The sequence below is a fragment of the Taudactylus pleione genome, unplaced genomic scaffold (assembly GCF_031769625.1).
Source record: "Taudactylus pleione unplaced genomic scaffold, aTauple2 ptg000520l, whole genome shotgun sequence".
Classification (NCBI taxonomy): Eukaryota; Metazoa; Chordata; class Amphibia; order Anura; family Myobatrachidae; genus Taudactylus; species Taudactylus pleione.
The window spans coordinates 1,619,678-1,636,428 of NW_028284922.1; the positions used below are offsets into that span (position 1 = coordinate 1,619,678).

At 51.5% G+C, this 16,751-nt stretch overlaps 1 protein-coding gene across 1 annotated transcript in view; it reads left to right on the forward strand.

Moving 5' to 3' along the window:
* The window catches only part of DHX15 (DEAH-box helicase 15), a 54,700-nt gene that overhangs the window by 13,836 nt on the left and 24,113 nt on the right, over positions 1-16,751 (forward strand). Inside the window, exons 4-5 of the mRNA XM_088450615.1 lie at positions 616-775; positions 2,393-2,611. Of these exons, the coding sequence (XP_088306741.1) occupies positions 616-775; positions 2,393-2,611 (379 nt within the window). The remainder of the gene's footprint in view (positions 1-615; positions 776-2,392; positions 2,612-16,751) is intronic.

Sequence of the window (16,751 nt, forward strand, 5' to 3'; positions counted from 1 at the left end):
CTTGGTTGAAGCCATATCCATCTCTTACAGATCTACTATGAAGTAATACACTTCAGTGGAGCATGATACACTTTGTACTAGATACCTCAATGGTGTAGCTGGTTTCTAGTGATTTAATAGGCTGCATTCTGGCAGGAGACCTTGCAGAGTATTGGCGCCTTAGGTTGGTCTCCACTGTGTTTTAAGAATGCAGTTGATTCATGTTGTACTGGGTTCAAAAATTAAAATAGCAGTTACTATTGTACCTGTCTGAGTATGAATCTACTGGGAAAGCCTTGTTCTGAGTCTTCCATAGTGTTACATAGTATTGACTCACTGTGGCGAAAGCAGGTATGAAGAGTTACTGAACTAAGGTTAATATGTTAGTATTTGCTTGTTTAGCTGCATTGCATTTCACAGAAGCAGTAAGACCAGGGGCTTACTAATGGTGAGTTAATAAACAGAGCAGTTATAGTTTCATAAGGACAAATGGATTAAGCATATAAAACAATTGCTTTAATAGCTGCGAGTAAAGCAGACCCATTGGGAGTGGATACATGTCTCTGTGTGAAGTTCAGTAGCGTCGTGTTAGCGTTGTGTGTGTTATGCGTATGATGGTTTTCTCTCTCTCTCCAGGTACATGACTGACGGTATGTTACTCCGGGAAGCCATGAATGACCCATTGTTGGAGCGATATGGTGTAGTTATTCTTGACGAGGCTCACGAAAGGACTTTAGCTACAGATATTTTAATGGGGGTGTTAAAAGAGGTTGTGCGGCAAAGGAATGATTTAAAGGTAATGTAACTGTAGTTATTTCCATTTTTATTCTTAAAAAAAAAAAATGATCCCCATTTATTTATGATAAAAGGGGCGTTACACTTGAAGTTTTGGTATTGATAAAGCTTCATAAGCACAAGCACTTTACGTGTTTGACCATCTTGAAGACTATAAAACTCTTGATTCAGAAAGTTGACCCCCCCAACCCTCATATAAATGAATAAATGTAAAATAAAAAATGGAGAAAGGTAATAGGCTGGTACACATTCTGCCTCAGTGACCTGTAGTTCTGAGAAGCATTAACACTGGCTAAAATACGTTTTGCCATAAACATAGTTGCATAGTACACTATCATGCAGCTAAGCCTGGAGATGCGTTAATTACATGAGTCTCTCTCGACCCCCCCCCCCTCCCCCCCAAAAATAATAATAATGTTTCTTCTAGACATTGACAGGTGTGAACATGCAAATGAAATGATCTCCTGTGTTTTAATCACGTAGATGTTACCAGTAAAGTCTATTTTATTTGAAGCATCACCAGTTTTATTATAATCTTCTGAAAAAGCTTTTTACTATGTTACAGTATCTATCTTGCCTGCAGAGGGCACTATTTCATCAGAGCTAGTCTTAAGGGCAGCTCAGAGCAATAAACTCCAACGTGACTTGTGTATCTCAGCTCCGGTCTTCAAGTCACTTAGCAGGTCATGTTTAGAATATTTCCCTCATATATACCTGATTGGGTCAGTAACTACCCCTCCATTCCTCTTCCTCGGCAGAGTGAAATTCTTAAAATATGACTTGTATGGGGGGAAGGATTGGGACGTAATTGTGGCCTTGAGTTGTGAAAACCTGAATTATTACATAGAGCGATTCCATAGTGGGCCTGATTCAGATAAATGCAAATACAACAGGAGGTGTCTGTATACATCTGCTATCCGAGAGCAGCGTCCGTAGATGCTGTTTCGGGTTGCTGCCTCTGGTCAGACTGCATAAGCTAAAGCTTACTCAGGCTGGCCGCTTATGAGTCCAGGAAATCTACGTCCAATTATGCAGACCCTGGCCTCTGCACTCCCAACTGTGCAGACCCTGGCGTGGGCCTAAGCTTATAAACAGACTGGCCGCTTATGAGGCCAGAAAGTCTGCGTCCATTGATGCAGACCCTGGCCTCAGCACTCCCAGTAAAAAGGCGATGCCCACATTTCCAGGATGCAGCCTAACATCGGAAAACTGTGAGTATACCATTTACCGTCTGGACCTTGATCAGGCCTGGTGTATGAACAATTGTTAAGATTGCAAATAAGCCTATGTGGCCATCAGATCAATGAGCCCTAAGACAATTCATTTCCACTGGTGGTTTGACAGCAGGTGACGCTGCAGTGGTTAGCGCTCTAATGTAAAATGTCGTATTTGTATTATATAGAATTTGTATAACTTATGTCCAGGTTTCTAAACGGAAACATCTTTTTTTATGACTATTGGCAACATTTAAATTTTACTACTTGTATGTGTTTCTATTGTGCCTTTATTTTTTTATTGCATTCCATCCTGTAGCCTCAAATGAGATCACATTGAACCTCTACCACGCTTTGTGTTTCCATCATTTTCTCATCTTTTGCCCGGTTTTTGTTTTATTTAGGTGATAGTCATGAGTGCCACTCTTGATGCAGGCAAATTCCAGGTTTATTTTGATAGCTGTCCTCTGTTAACAATTCCCGGCCGTACACATCCTGTAGAAATCTTTTACACTCCAGAGCCAGAGAGGGACTACCTAGAAGCAGCCATCCGTACCGTCATCCAGATTCATATGTGTGAAGAGGAGGAGGGAGATCTTCTGCTGTTCCTCACAGGGCAAGAGGTTTGTGAGGGCGATGTCCACAACTGTTTGCTGTGTGTTGTCTAATGTTTACTTGCATAGAGATTTGTTTAATATTCTTAATCCCTTTTCTCACTCCAGCAATGGGGAACCTGGATACACTGGTTATAAAACCTTTTCTTTTGTTGGTGCATATTACAGGACAAAATATAGGCTTGTAGTACAGTACTAAGGTTATTATGAGACTTATATAAAAATAGGTATATGCATGAAGACTTAATCATTCCTTCACAGAAAATGACTTAATTCCTATATTAGGCACATTTTTAATCAATCTCTATAAAGTTATCGTAGATAAAAGGGTTAGGGGTCTATTTACTAAGCAGTGTTAGGAGACAGATTGATAAGGTGCCAGCCAATCAGCTCCCAACTGCCATCTCACAGGCTGTTTGAAAAATGACAGTTGGCAGCTGATTGGCTGGCACCTTATCACTCTCTCCTAACACTGCTTAGTAAATAGACCCCTTACAGGGGTATTCAATATGGGAGCAAAAACATAGTTTTTGCGTTAATATCGGAGGTATGACGTCATTATCGCAGGTTTTACTTTTACACCGTATTCAATTTCAAAGACTTATCGCAGTTTTGAAAAGTCTTTGATAAAAAACGGGGATAACTTTTCACCATTGAATAGGTGTCGAAAAAAAGTGCAGAATTGGGGTTTAGGGGTGCAGGATTAAAAAATATAGCCTGCACCCCTGGGAATGACATTTAAAAAAGAACTGTGTCAAAAAAAGTTTAAAAAAAAAATAGGGACACCCCAAAAAATAATTTCAAAATTGGGGTGAAAAAAAAAAAAGGGAAAAAATTGTTTAAGAATAGGGAAATAGGTTCAGGGCTATTCTACAACTATGCGGCAGGTGTTTTGAAGAATAGAATTATAGCTGCAGGTGCACAAATGCAGAATTTTTAAAAACTTACTTTAGGGACCTAAACATATGCTAGTACCCATTTTCATGTACCCCAAATTTGATGGGACCACTTAAAAAAACGAAAAAAATAACCTAAGTGCTCTTCTGCATCACTTCTTCAATGTCGGGAAAAAAACACCTGCTGCGGCTATTTAAATCCCCGACTTTCAATTAAAGGCTAAAACGGGGCTACCCATAGTGATCCCCCATGTTTTCTACTTCAGGGTCCATAGGGTATCAACAGGATACCTTGGGGTATAGGTGTGACGTCAGTCATCGGGCACCATAGAGTTAAGCTTTCAGCCTCCCAGGATGCACTAGGGTCCCCCTCCTATACCCCGCCCCCGAGCCAAGGCACCCCAGTTTAGTTTGGTGTCCGGCCGGAGACGGGTGCACCTGTTGGAGTGGGGGCTAGAAGAGCCCCTGAAGCTTTTTCTTCATGCAGCTGTGGCTGCACATCTGGATGAACAGCATGGACAGTCAGTCCTGACGTCCATGCTGTCTTCCCTACACCCCCGCCGGTACCAGAACGCCGGTACCGATCCGGGGATGCTGGTGAGCATCTGGGGTCACAGCTAGCGGTGACCCCAGATGTTCCGGACCATGGCCGGATTCAAGGGGGACAGCAGGTAAGCAGCGGGGTCCCGCGGTGGGTCCCCGCTGTCACATGGTCCAGAGTCCCCAGGCAGGGGGCTCCCTGGGGACTGGCTGCAGCGTGGAGCCAGGTATTGAACCTGCGCTTCCACTACCCCCTGGGACAGCGGACCGCAGCAGAGCGGTAGCGCTGCGGCGTCCCGGGGGTTAAATGCATGCCAGGGGAGCACGCCTTCCCTGTCTCACAGCCGGCGCCTCCCCCGCTGCACACAGCCCTCTCTGCACACTGCCGACTGGTCCTGTAGCAGCGCTCCTCCCCCAGGCCAGCCTCCTCTCTGCTCCTCGGCGGCCATCTTTCCAACGCATGGTGAACGCTGCTGGAAGCGCTGGACGGAAGCATCGTGGTCTGGGTCCCCCCGCATACCTCTCCTCCGATTTGGGTCAGGTCTGTGTATGCTGCGCTGTGTCCTACCAGGCCCTGTGTCTGCGTAGTTGAGTGATCAGCGCTGTTAGTGCAGGAATTGATTTTTCTTTGCATTGTATGTGACTGTGCTAGCGCTGCTGCCTGTAACTTTTCTTCTAACTGTCAGCTTTATTACTGTCCCTGTCCTTTCTGCTAAGCCCTAGCGGTGCGGTGCTGCAGGGTGGTCTCTCGCCTTTTTAATATATAATTGGTGAGAGGGGTCACATACTTGGTGCCATCATGTCTGAAAGTGATTTTCCTCTCCGACTACAGTGTGCTACGTGTAAAGTACCGTTAGCGGAGGGGGAGGGTAGCGCGGAGGGCCTCTGCCGGCAGTGTTTGTCTATGACGCGGCCTATTACGGTTACAACACCGGTACAGGAGCCGCCCTGGGCTTGTTTCGCTCAGGCGCTTACAACCTTAGTGGGCCAGTTAGCTCCGCAGCCCGCGTTTCCGCCGATGGGTTTGTCCCAGCAGTCAGTGGAGTCGTCACCCATACAGGGTTTCCCACGACAATTGGTGGTACCCCACAGTCTCCCTATTTCCCCGCTCCCGGTTTCTCAGGAGCCGGCGTGGGTTAACTCCCTGACGAGTTCTGTACAGCACTTGTCAGATGTGTTGCAAGGGGAGTCTGTGATCCGGCCACATAAAAGGCCGGTGGCGTCTCTGTCCGCTCCTTATGAGGATGACGAAGGGACGTCTGATGATGGGGAGATTCTGGATCCTTACGATCAGGAACCTCTCCATACTAAGGACGCTGACGCTAAGTCCAAGGTATATATTCCTGGACTTATTCGGGCAGTCCGCACAGTCTTGGTGATTGAGGACGAAGTTCCCCCAGCGGCTAAATCCAAGTATGCCTTTTTTAAAGATGTGAAGGGCGATGCCACAGTCTCAGTTAGTGGACCATTTAGAGGAGGCGTGGAAACAGCCTGGCAAAAGATACCAGCCGCAGAGGCGCCTGGCAGTGGCTTATCCGTTCGCGGATAATTATTTTGCAAAGTGGGAATCCCCTCCACAGGTGGATTCTCACGTGACCCGTCTTGTCCGTAGTGCCACATTGCCGATGCCATCCATGTCCTCCCTTAAGGATGCTACGGACCGCAAGGTGGAGATCTGCCTGAAGTCCGCTTATTCCCTTGCGGGGGGGGGCAGCACGGCCGGCTATGGCCATTTGCTGGGTTGCCAGAGCGATGGAGCGCTGGGCGGATTCATTAGAGGTGTCTTTTGATTCCGACTGTCCGGCCGAACAGGCGGAGTTGATTGGTAATCTCCGTGATTCGGCCACTTATATCAACGAGGCGGCCTTAGACATGAGTACTCTGGTGTCTAGAATTTCCTCAGCAGCGGTGGCTGCTCGTTGCACCTTGTGGCTGCGATCCTGGAAGGCGGACGCAGATTCCAAAAAGGGTTTGGAGGCGTTGCCATTTACCGGAGAAGTTCTCTTCGGTCCGGATCTGGACAAGATTGTGGCCACGCTGGCGGCAGCCAAATCGGCTTGTCTCCCGTCGGCCGCTGCTCCTTCTGGTTCTGGACCATCGTCCTTTCGGTCTTATAGGGCCCAGGGCAGGCCCAAACCACAGTCTCTTCCTCGACAGGCTGGCCCTAAGAAATCGGTCAAGCGCCGGAAGCAGGCATGGAGTACCAGACTTCCGGCCCCTAAGCCAGATGACAAGCCTGCGGCCTGACGGTCCGGGCCTCATTTTGGGGGATCCCAAAGTGGGAGGCCGCCTGCTGCAGTTCGCCCAGTGTTGGTCGGTCACTACGACAGACACTTGGGTTCTCGAGGTGGTCTCCCACGGGTACGCCCTCTCTTTCCGGCACAGACCCCCAGCTCGATTCTTCACCACGGGTCTACCATCAGACCGGAACAAGGCTACAGAGCTGCGGAAGGTATTGCACACTATGCTCCAGGCTGGAGTTATAGTGCCTGTTCCATTCTCCCGGAGGGGCCAGGGTTTCTATTCAAATCTTTTTTTGGTACAGAAACCCAATGGGTCGTATCGTCCGATTCTCAACCTCAAAGCTCTCAACAAGTCTTTGCGGGTACCGAAGTTTCGGATGGAGACCCTACGGTCCATCATTCTGGCGCTGGAACCTGGGGACTACATGGTGTCATTGGACATACAGGACGCTTACCTGCATGTCCCTATTCTTTTGCGCCATCAACAGTTCCTCAGGTTTGCAATCCGCAGCGACCACTTCTAGTTTCGGGTGTTACCTTTTGGCCTGGCGACAGCACCACGTGTGTTCACCAAGGTGATGGCGGTCATGGCGGCTTCTCTGCGGCTGCAGGGAGTCCGCATGTTGCCGTACTTGGACGACCTTTTATTGGTGGCAGGATCTCCAGAGCTCCTTCTACGCCACTTGGACCTGACCATTGCGCTACTGCAACGGCACGGCTGGCTAATCAACTGGCAGAAGTCCACTCTAATCCTGTCTCGGCGGATTCTGCTCCTCGGAGCCTTATTGGACTCGGAACAGCAAAGGATCTTCGTGACGGGGGAAAAGATCTCTGCTTTACAGTCGAGGGTGCGCAGTTGTCTGCACAGCCGCCGGGTGTCTCTACACTCGGCGATGAGGTTACTGGGCTCCATGGTGGCTGTGTTCGACATGGTGGAATATGCCCAGTTTCACTCCAGACCTCTGCAGCACCTGATCCTGTCCAAGTGGAACGGGCTGCCTCAGTCTCTGAAGTCCCAGACGATTGTGCTCACCCCGGAGGTTCGCCTGTCCCTTGCCTGGTGGTTACAGACGACCCATCTCAGCAAGGGACGTCCGTTCTGGGTTCCAAATTGGGTCCTGTTGACAACAGACGCCAGTCTTCGGGGCTGGGGAGCAGTTTCGGGTCCACACTTGTTCCAGGGCAGGTGGACGCCGACAGAAGCGGAGCTTCCAATCAATATCTTGGAACTCCGGGCGGTCTTCAATGCTCTCCAGCAGGCACATCGGGTTCTCCAGGGTCGTCCGGTACAGGTCCAGTCGGACAACGTTACCACCGTGGCCTACATAAACAGGCAAGGAGGAACCCGAAGTCGGGCGGCTCTCGTGGAGGTCTCTCGGATCCTGGTATGGGCGGAGCGCAATCTTCCGGCCATATCAGCGGTCTTCATCCCGGGAGTGCTAAATTGGGAGGCGGACTTTCTAAGTCGCCAGGACGTTCATCCGGGGGAATGGTCCCTGCACCCGGACGTTTTTCAACTGCTGGTGGACAGATGGGGTCTTCCAGAGACCGACCTCATGGCGTCCCGGCACAACAACAAGTTGCCGGTGTACGGGTCTTGCACAAGAGACAAAGGGGCGTCTCTGGTGGATGCTCTGTCCGTCCGGTGAACGTTCCGGTTCGCATACCTGTTCCCTCCGGTCTCCCTTCTTCCACGGGTAATCCGGAAATTCAAACAGGAAGCAGGGACGCTCCTGTTGATAGCTGAGGGACGCACCTGTTGATAGCTCCCGCGTGGCCCAGACGGCACTGGTTCTCAGACCTTCAGGGTCTGTCCGTGGACAGTCCTCTGCGATTGCCGCTACGACCGGACCTTCTGTCACAGGGTCCTTGTCTTCACCCGGACCTGACTCTGCTGTCTTTGACGGCGTGGCTTTTGAGACAGCCATGCTGAGGTCCAGGGGGTTTTCCAGCTCTGTGGTGCGTACCATGTTACGAGCTCGGAAGCCGTCTTCCGCGAGGATATACCATCGCGTGTGGCATACGTTCTTCCAGTGGTGTCGACCGAGAGGTTATGCACCGCGGGAATTTCGTCTGTCTCTGATAATCGCCTTCCTACAAGCGGGACTAGATCATGGGCTTCGCCTTGCTTCTTTAAAGGTACAGGTTTCGGCCCTGTCTGTCTGGTTTCACCGTAGGATTGCTACAATCCCGGATGTGCGCACCTTTATGCTAGGTGTTCTCCGCATTCAGCTGCCCTTTGTTCCACCTGTGGTCCTGAGGGCTCTCCAGGGACCGCCGTTTGAACCACTGGGCTCAGTGGATCTTAAATGGCTAACAGCTAAGACGTGTTTCTGATTTAGGGGCTCTTTCTTGTAAACCCCCTTTCTTGGTTTTTCATGGGAACAGGGCAGTGCTCCGCACTCGGCCCGAGTTTCTTCCCAAAGTTGTTTCCCAGTTTCATGTTAACGAGGAAATCGTTGTTCCGGCCTTTAACTCACCTGGTCTTTTAGTGGGTGAGGCCTCTTTGGATGTCGTGCGGGCCTTACTGACTTATGTTGACCGCACTTCTTCGTTTAGGAAGTCGGACGCCTTGTTTGTCCTCTATGGCTTCCGTAAAAAGGGTTGGCCTGCTTCAAAGCAAACTTTGGCGGCCTGGACCCGTATGGCTATTTCTGAAGCTTATCTTCATGAAGGCCTGCCGGTTCCTCCTTCTGTGAAGGCTCATTCCACTAGGTCTGTGGGTCCTTCGTGGGCAGCTCGACGTGGTGCCTCTGCAGTCCAGATCTGCAAGGCTGCTACGTGGTCCTCTGTCCATACCTTCGTGAGGTATTACAGGTTTGACACCTTCGCCTCTCAGGATGCTTCCTTCGGGCGGCGGATTCTCCTTTCTGCACAGGAGCGTCCCCACCCTTAAAGGATACTGCTTTGGGACATCCCCAAGGTATCCTGTGGATACCCTATGGACCCTGAAGTAGAAAATATGAGATATGGTAAGAACTTACCCTTGTTATCTCTATTTCTACGAAGTCCATAGGGTTCCACAGGACTCCCGCCCTGTCGCACCTGTGCTGCAGATGGGCTTTGCTCTGGTCACCGGTTTTTCCATCTCCCTCTGGTGAGAATGTGATTCTTGTGTGTGTCCAGATCTTTTTTTCTCTCTCTTCCTTCTCCTCCTCCGTCCTGTGGCTTGGTAACTAACTGAGGTGCCTTGGCTCAGTGGCAGGGTATAGGAGGGGGACCCTAGTGCATCCTGGGAGGCTGAAAGCTTAACTCTATGGTGCCCGATGACTGACGTCACACCTATACCCCAAGGTATCCTGTGGAACCCTATGGACTTCGTAGAAATAGAGATAACAAGGGTAAGTTCTTACCATATCTCATATTTTTACTACTTTAGGGGGGTCTTACAATTTTTTTAAGGAAAAATTCGTAACTACGCAGATCCCACTTCGGAGTTTCCCGTTTTCGTTAATTTTATATTGAATACGGGAATAAGCGGGAGCGTGCCCGATACTTTAACGCAGGTAAAAACTCCGATATGAAACGTTAACTTCGACATTGAAGTTAACGTTTCATATTGAATACCCCTCTTAATGTCTTTCAAGTAGCAGCAACACAGCAATGGATGTGTGTTTTTGCTGGCGACTAATACTAGTACAATGAAGTTTCATGCAAATTTATTTGAGAAGATCCCTCACATTTATTAGTAAATGGCAACTTGCTGGTCCCTCTCCTTACAAGCAATATTCTTAGTAAACAGAGCTGCCTCACGTATACAGATGACTGCAATTATAGCTAAGTCCCCAGATAATGGCATTGTGCAGCTCAATGAGTGAGGTCGCCATGTGTGGCCCAGATCCAGTCCATCTGGCTGATTAGGGGTCTACAAATCTGACCTGTGCATAACTGAAATCTATTTAATCTTCTGCTATGGGGACTTGTATTGATCTATAATGTAAAACTGCTGTTTATCTTGGCTGATATCCAGGAGCATCTCAGGTCTAGAGTCCATGCACTCCCCTGTATTACCATTCCATCGTCTCTTAGCAAAAGTGAATTCTCCTATGTTTAAGCTCTTGGAAAACTTTAAACCACTCTGTCTATATGTCTATAATGCTGATTGGATGGTACGGCATGTAAAGCTGAGGCCCATTAAGTCAGAGGAAGGAGTGTGTGGGCTAAGGGACCCCCACACTTTGAGGAGGGGGAGTGAGTTCCTATTTTTTTTAAATAGTTTTCTATTTTGCATTTAATGTACCTGAGTTTCCTGCACTGTGCTATATGTGGAGAAATGCGTACTCTGCTTAAAATTGGGCCAAGCTACAGTTTGTGTAAAAGTCACGATGTAACAGTAATATTTCTACTTCAGGGTCCATAGGGGGTCCACAGGGTTGACCTTGGGGTATAGCTGGATCTGGATCCACGGGCACCACGCAGTTAAAGCTTTGCTGCTCCCAGGATGCACTTGGGTCCGTCCTCCTCTATACCCCGCCCCGGCCACAGGCACCTCAGTTTTAGTTGGTGCCCGGCCGGAGTCGGGTCACCCTGTCGCAGTGGGGCTGCAGGAGCAGCCCCTAAGCTTTATTTTAAAAGAGAAATTTTTTATTTTTTTTCTTCTTTTTTTACACTTTTAGAGCGGCAGCATCAGACTGTCCTTTAGGACGTCCACGCTGCCGCTCCTTCTCCCCGCTGGCGCCGCGACGCCAGTACAGCTCTGGGGATCGCGGCGGGACCCCAGAGCCTGTACTAGCCGGGCTCTGGGGACTCCCTTGACTGCTGCCGGACGCGACGGGGATCAGGTAAGCCGCGGGTCGCCGCGTGCGGCGGCCCGCGGATACTTCAATGCAGTCAGGAGCCTCCGGTCTCTGGGGACAGACCGGAGGCGCTAGCGGCGGCGGCGGGCTCCCCCTCAATTGAGGAATACCCCGCGTGTCCGCTAGACCACCAGGGTATCAGGCTGGTAGCGGGACCGGCAACCCGGGGGTTAATTGCTAGCCAGGGGAGGCAGCCTTCCCTGTCTAGCGGCTCCTCCCCTCAGCTCAGCGCGCCTTTCAACAAGCAGTCTGGCGTCGCTGAGCTGCTCTTATCTCTCGGCCACTCCTCCTCTGAGGTCTCCGGCGGCCATCTTTACTGGCACATCGCAGACTCCCAGGCGGTATCAAGTGGACCGGTCCCCCTGTGTACCTCTCCCCTGCTAAAGGACAGTGTACACAGCGCTATAGCCCTCCCAGACACTGAATCTGGGCGGTTGATTGTAGCGGAAGGTGCAGTGAGTATAACTTTTCTGCATTGTATGTGACTATTGCTAGTGCTGCCTGTCTGTGCTTATTCTCCTTACTGTCAGCTTATAACTATCCCTTTCCTTCTCCTACGGCCCGGCAGGTGTGTGGGGGAAGGGCGTTTTTCTGAGACCCTCACATATATAAAACACGTATTTGTGGGGTCAGTCACATACTGTTGTGTGCTACACAGTACCATATCTGGGCTGTTGTTTCGCATACTGGTGAGTGCGCGGGTGTTAAAACCGTAATTCCTCTGGTGATACCTATTTCTTGTGTATCTACGGTATCATGTCGGATGAGGAGACTGAGCGCTCTGTGGCTCCTGTGCTATTTTCCTGCAGACGCTGTGCTGCTGGAGTTGATGGGGAGGACTTATCTCAGGATGGTCTGTGCGGGCGGTGCCAGCTGGTACCGGGCCCCTCCAACCCCCCTGTATCACAGGACCCTCCTTGGGCGATGTTTTCACAGGTGCTGGCGTCTATTGCGGACCGGTTATCGGTCCCATCAGCGGTCCCTTCTAGGGCGTTACCGCAGCCCACCATCCCCCATTCCCCGAGGGTTCCACAAATGTTGCGGTCTTCCCCCGGGGCCCAGACTGTGGGTCCTTACTCGGGACTGCCTGTGTATGTGCAGTCTTCCCCAGGGACGTGTCAGTCTGTAGTGCCTTTGCAGAGTGTTGCTCCGACGGCTCCTCCGCCTTGGGTGGATGTTCTATCCAGCTCCGTACAGAGTCTGGCGGCTTCATCCTCGGCGTTTCAGTCTATGTTGCAAGGTGATGTGCCACCAAGGGTGTCTAAACGTCCGGTTGTGAGTTCACTAGCTGCGCAGTTGTCGGACTCGGAAGTGTCCTCAGATGATGGAGAAATCCATGAGGACTCTGACTCTGATGTCATGGGGCAGGAGGTGGAAGCTAAGTCCTCCATTAATGTTCCAGCCTTAGTTAGGGCGGTGCGGGCTATCCTACATGTTGAGGATGATGCGCCGGCTCCTAGGTCGAAGTTTCCTAATTTTAAAAAGGCCAAGGTGACCTCAACTGTGTTCCCCCTGTCTGATCAATTATCGGATCATATGGCGGCGGCCTGGCAATTACCTAGTAAGAGGTTCCATCCACAGAAGAGGTTGGCGGCGAACTATCCTTTTCCTGAAGCTCATTGCAGGAAATGGGAAACTCCGCCGGCGGTGGATTCCCACGTTACCCGCTTGATCAAAAGCGCGACGTTGCCATTGCCGTCTATCTCCTCTTTGAAGGATCCCACGGACAGGAAGGTGGAGACTTGTTTAAAGTCCATTTATTCTCTTTCCGGGGCGGTGGCTCGCCCGTCCATGGCTATCTCCTGGGTGGCTAAAGCCATTGAGGCATGGGCCAATGCCTTGGAGGATACCTTTCCTGATGAGGCTCCGGATATCCAGAGAGCGTTAGTGGGACAGATGCGGGATGCAGCTTCCTATATTGGGGAAGCGTCTTTGGATGCCAGCCTGCTCACTTCTAGGGTGTCGGCTGCAGCGGTATCTGCTCGGCGCTCCCTGTGGCTGAGGTCCTGGAGGGCTGATGCAGATTCAAAAAAGGGTCTGGAGGCCTTGCCTTTTAATGGTGATTTACTATTTGGTCCGGATTTGGACAGAATAGTGGATACTTTGGCTAAGTCCAAGTCGGCTTTTCTCCCTTCGGCCTCTGCGCCGGCTAAAGTGAGGAGCTCTGCCTTTCGGTCCTTTCGGGTTCAGGGTAAGGCCAAGGGCCAGTCCTTCCCGAGACATTCGGCGACCAAGGCCGCACCCAAGCCCAAGAAGCAGGCATGGAGTGCTCGGCGCCCTTCTTCCAAGCAGGAGGATAAGCCTGCTGCCTGATGGGACGGGCCTCTCTCTGGGGGACCCCAGAGTGGGAGGCCGACTTCTCCAATTCGCCCAGTGTTGGCACAATACCACCACGGATGCCTGGGTTCGAGAAGTAGTCTCTCAGGGGTACGCCCTGTCTTTTCGGTTCAGGCCGCCCCACCAGTTTTTTTGTACGAGTCCTTCTCTGGACAAGACCAAAGCTGGTCAGATTCAGGTAGCTATAGAATCCTTGCTACAAGCAGGGGTCATTGTTCCCGTTCCGCAGTCTCAGCGCGGGACGGGGTACTATTCTACTCTGTTTCTGGTACAGAAACCCAATGGTTCTCATCGCCCTATCCTGAATTTGAAGTCTCTGAACAGATACCTCAGAGTTCCCAGGTTCAGGATGGAAACGTTACGTTCCATCATTCTGGCGATGGAACCCGGGGATTATATGGTCTCCCTCGATATCCAGGACGCCTATCTCCATGTGCCCATAGCACCGGCACATCAGCGGTATCTGAGGTTTGCTATCCTGAACCATCACTACCAATTTCGGGCGTTGCCTTTTGGCCTTTCCACGGCTCCGAGGGTGTTCACCAAGGTGATGGCGGTTATGGCTGCCCACCTTCGGGGTCAGGGTCTACGTCTGTTGCCGTACCTGGACGATCTTCTGCTGCTGGCGAGCTCCCCGGAGGTGCTTCTTCGACATCTCCACCTGACCATTGCTTGTCTTCAAGCACACGGGTGGTTGATAAACTGGAAGAAGTCCTCCCTGATTCCATCACAGCGGATGGTTCATTTGGGAGCCCTGCTGGATTCTCGTCAGCAGCGGATTTTCCTGACTCCAGAGAAGGTCTCCTCCCTGCAGCTGCGGATACACAGTTGCCTGAGCAGTTGCCGCCTGTCGGTCCATTCAGCTATGAGAGTTCTGGGGTCCATGGTGTCGACATTCGACATGGTGGAATTTGCCCAGTTCCATTCCCGGCCCCTGCAGGGGCTGATTCTATCGGAATGGAACGGGTTACCTCACCGGATCCGCTCTCAGATGCTGGTGTTGTCCGCGGAGGTTCGGCAGTCTTTGGCTTGGTGGCTTCAGACGGTGCATCTGGTCGAGGGGCGCCCCTTTTGGATCCCGGACTGGGTCCTGCTCACGACGGATGCCAGTCTTCGGGGTTGGGGGGCAGTGACCGGCTCATTATCGCTTCAGGGTCGTTGGTCCGCGGAAGAAGCACTTCTCCCCATCAACATCCTGGAACTGCGGGCTGTGTACAGGGCCCTGCAGTCGTCCGGCCCCGCTCTTCACGGAAGGGCGGTTCAGGTGCAGTCCGACAACGCCACCACGGTGGCGTACATCAACCACCAAGGGGGAACTCGCAGTCGGGCAGCAATGTCGGAGGTGTCTCGCATTCTTGCTTGGGCGGAGTGTCACGTTCCAGCGATCTCGGCAGTCTTCATTCCCGGAGTCCTCAATTGGGAGGCGGACTTCCTCAGCCGTCACGATGTGCATCCCGGGGAATGGTCGCTTCACCCAGAGGTGTTTCAGCTACTCGTGGACAGGTGGGGGCTGCCGGAGCTGGACTTGATGGCCTCCCGTCACAATCACAAGTTGCCCGTTTACGGGTCAAGGACAAGAGACGCAGGCGCCTGTCTGGTAGACGCTCTGTCGGTGAAATGGACGTTTCACCTGGCGTATCTGTTTCCTCCGATATCCTTACTTCCTCGGGTTCTGCGGAAATTCAAGCAGGACGGCGGCACGCTCGTGTTGGTGGCTCCGGCGTGGCCCAGACGTCCTTGGTACTCCGATCTGAGGTGCCTCTCCATCGACGCTCCGTACCTTCTTCCTCAGCGTCGGGACCTGTTGTCTCAGGGGCCCTGCCTTTACCCAGATCTGGGTCGGCTGTCTTTGACGGCGTGGCTCTTGAGACAGCCGTCTTGAGGTCTAGGGGTTTCTCCAGTTCAGTGATTGGTACCATGCTTAGGGCACGCAAGCCTGCCTCCGCGCGGATTTACCACAGGGTGTGGCGCACTTATTTTCAGTGGTGTGAATCCAGAAACTATGATCCGCAGGTGTTCCGGGTTTCCAGAATCTTGGAATTTCTTCAATCGGGTTTGGACCTCGGCTTACGCCTGGCCTCTCTGAAGGTTCATGTGTCTGCTTTGTCCGTGTGGTTTCAGCGACGGATTGCTACACTGCCAGATGTTTACACCTTTTTCCAAGGTGTTCTCAGGATCCAGCCTCCCTTCGTGCCTCCGGTGGCTCCGTGGGACTTGACGGTGGTACTGAGGGTCTTGCAGGGTCCTCCTTTTGAGCCGCTTGAGTCGGTGGAGCTCAAGTGGCTGACGTTTAAGACCATTTTTCTCCTGGCAATTGCTTCGGCCAGGAGGGTTTCAGAATTGGGGGCGCTTTCCTGTCGCCCTCCTTTTCTGATTTTTCACCAGGACAGGGCAGTGCTCCGCACGCGTCCTGAGTTTTTGCCCAAAGTGGTTTCAAAGTTCCACATTAATCAGGAACTTGTTGTGCCAGCTTTTCAGTCACCTGATCTTTCGGCTGGTGAGGCTTCCTTGGATGTGGTCCGGGCACTTAGAATCTATGTGGACCGGACTGCTTCGGTTAGGAAGTCGGATTCTTTGTTTGTCCTCTTTGGTTTTCACAAGAGGGGTTGGCCTGCCAACAAGCAAACGATAGCCCGTTGGCTTCGTTCAGTTATTTGTGAGGCTTATGCGCAGGAGGGTTTACCTGTGCCAGCCTCTGTTAAGGCTCATTCCACTCGTTCTGTGGGTCCCTCTTGGGCTGCTAGACGTGGCGCCTCCGCTGTTCAGCTGTGTAAGGCGGCTACTTGGTCTTCAATTCAGACGTTTTTGAGGTTTTATGCGTTTGACACCTTCGCCTCTCAGGATGCATCCTTTGGGCGCCGGGTACTCCTTTCAGCACAGGAGCGTCCCCGCCCTTAGTTGAACTGCTTTGGGACATCCCCAAGGTCAACCCTGTGGACCCCCTATGGACCCTGAAGTAGAAAACAAGAGATATGGTAAGAACTTACCTTTGTTATCTCTGTTTCTACGAAGTCCATAGGGTCCACAGGGCGCCCGCCCTGACGCACCTGGCTTCAAATGGGCTGTGTGGCTGGTCACCGGTTTTCCGTCTCCCATTTCTGTGAGTATGGTTTCTTGTGTGTTCCAGTCTTCCTTCTCTCTGTTTAGTCTCCTCCTCCGGCCTTAGCTGCTTACCAACTGAGGTGCCTGTGGCCGGGGCGGGGTATAGAGGAGGACGGACCCAAGTGCATCCTGGGAGCAGCAAAGCTTTAACTGCGTGGTGCCCGTGGATCCAGATCCAGCTATACCCCAAGGTCAACCCTGTGGACCCTATGGACTTCGTAGAAACAGAGATAAC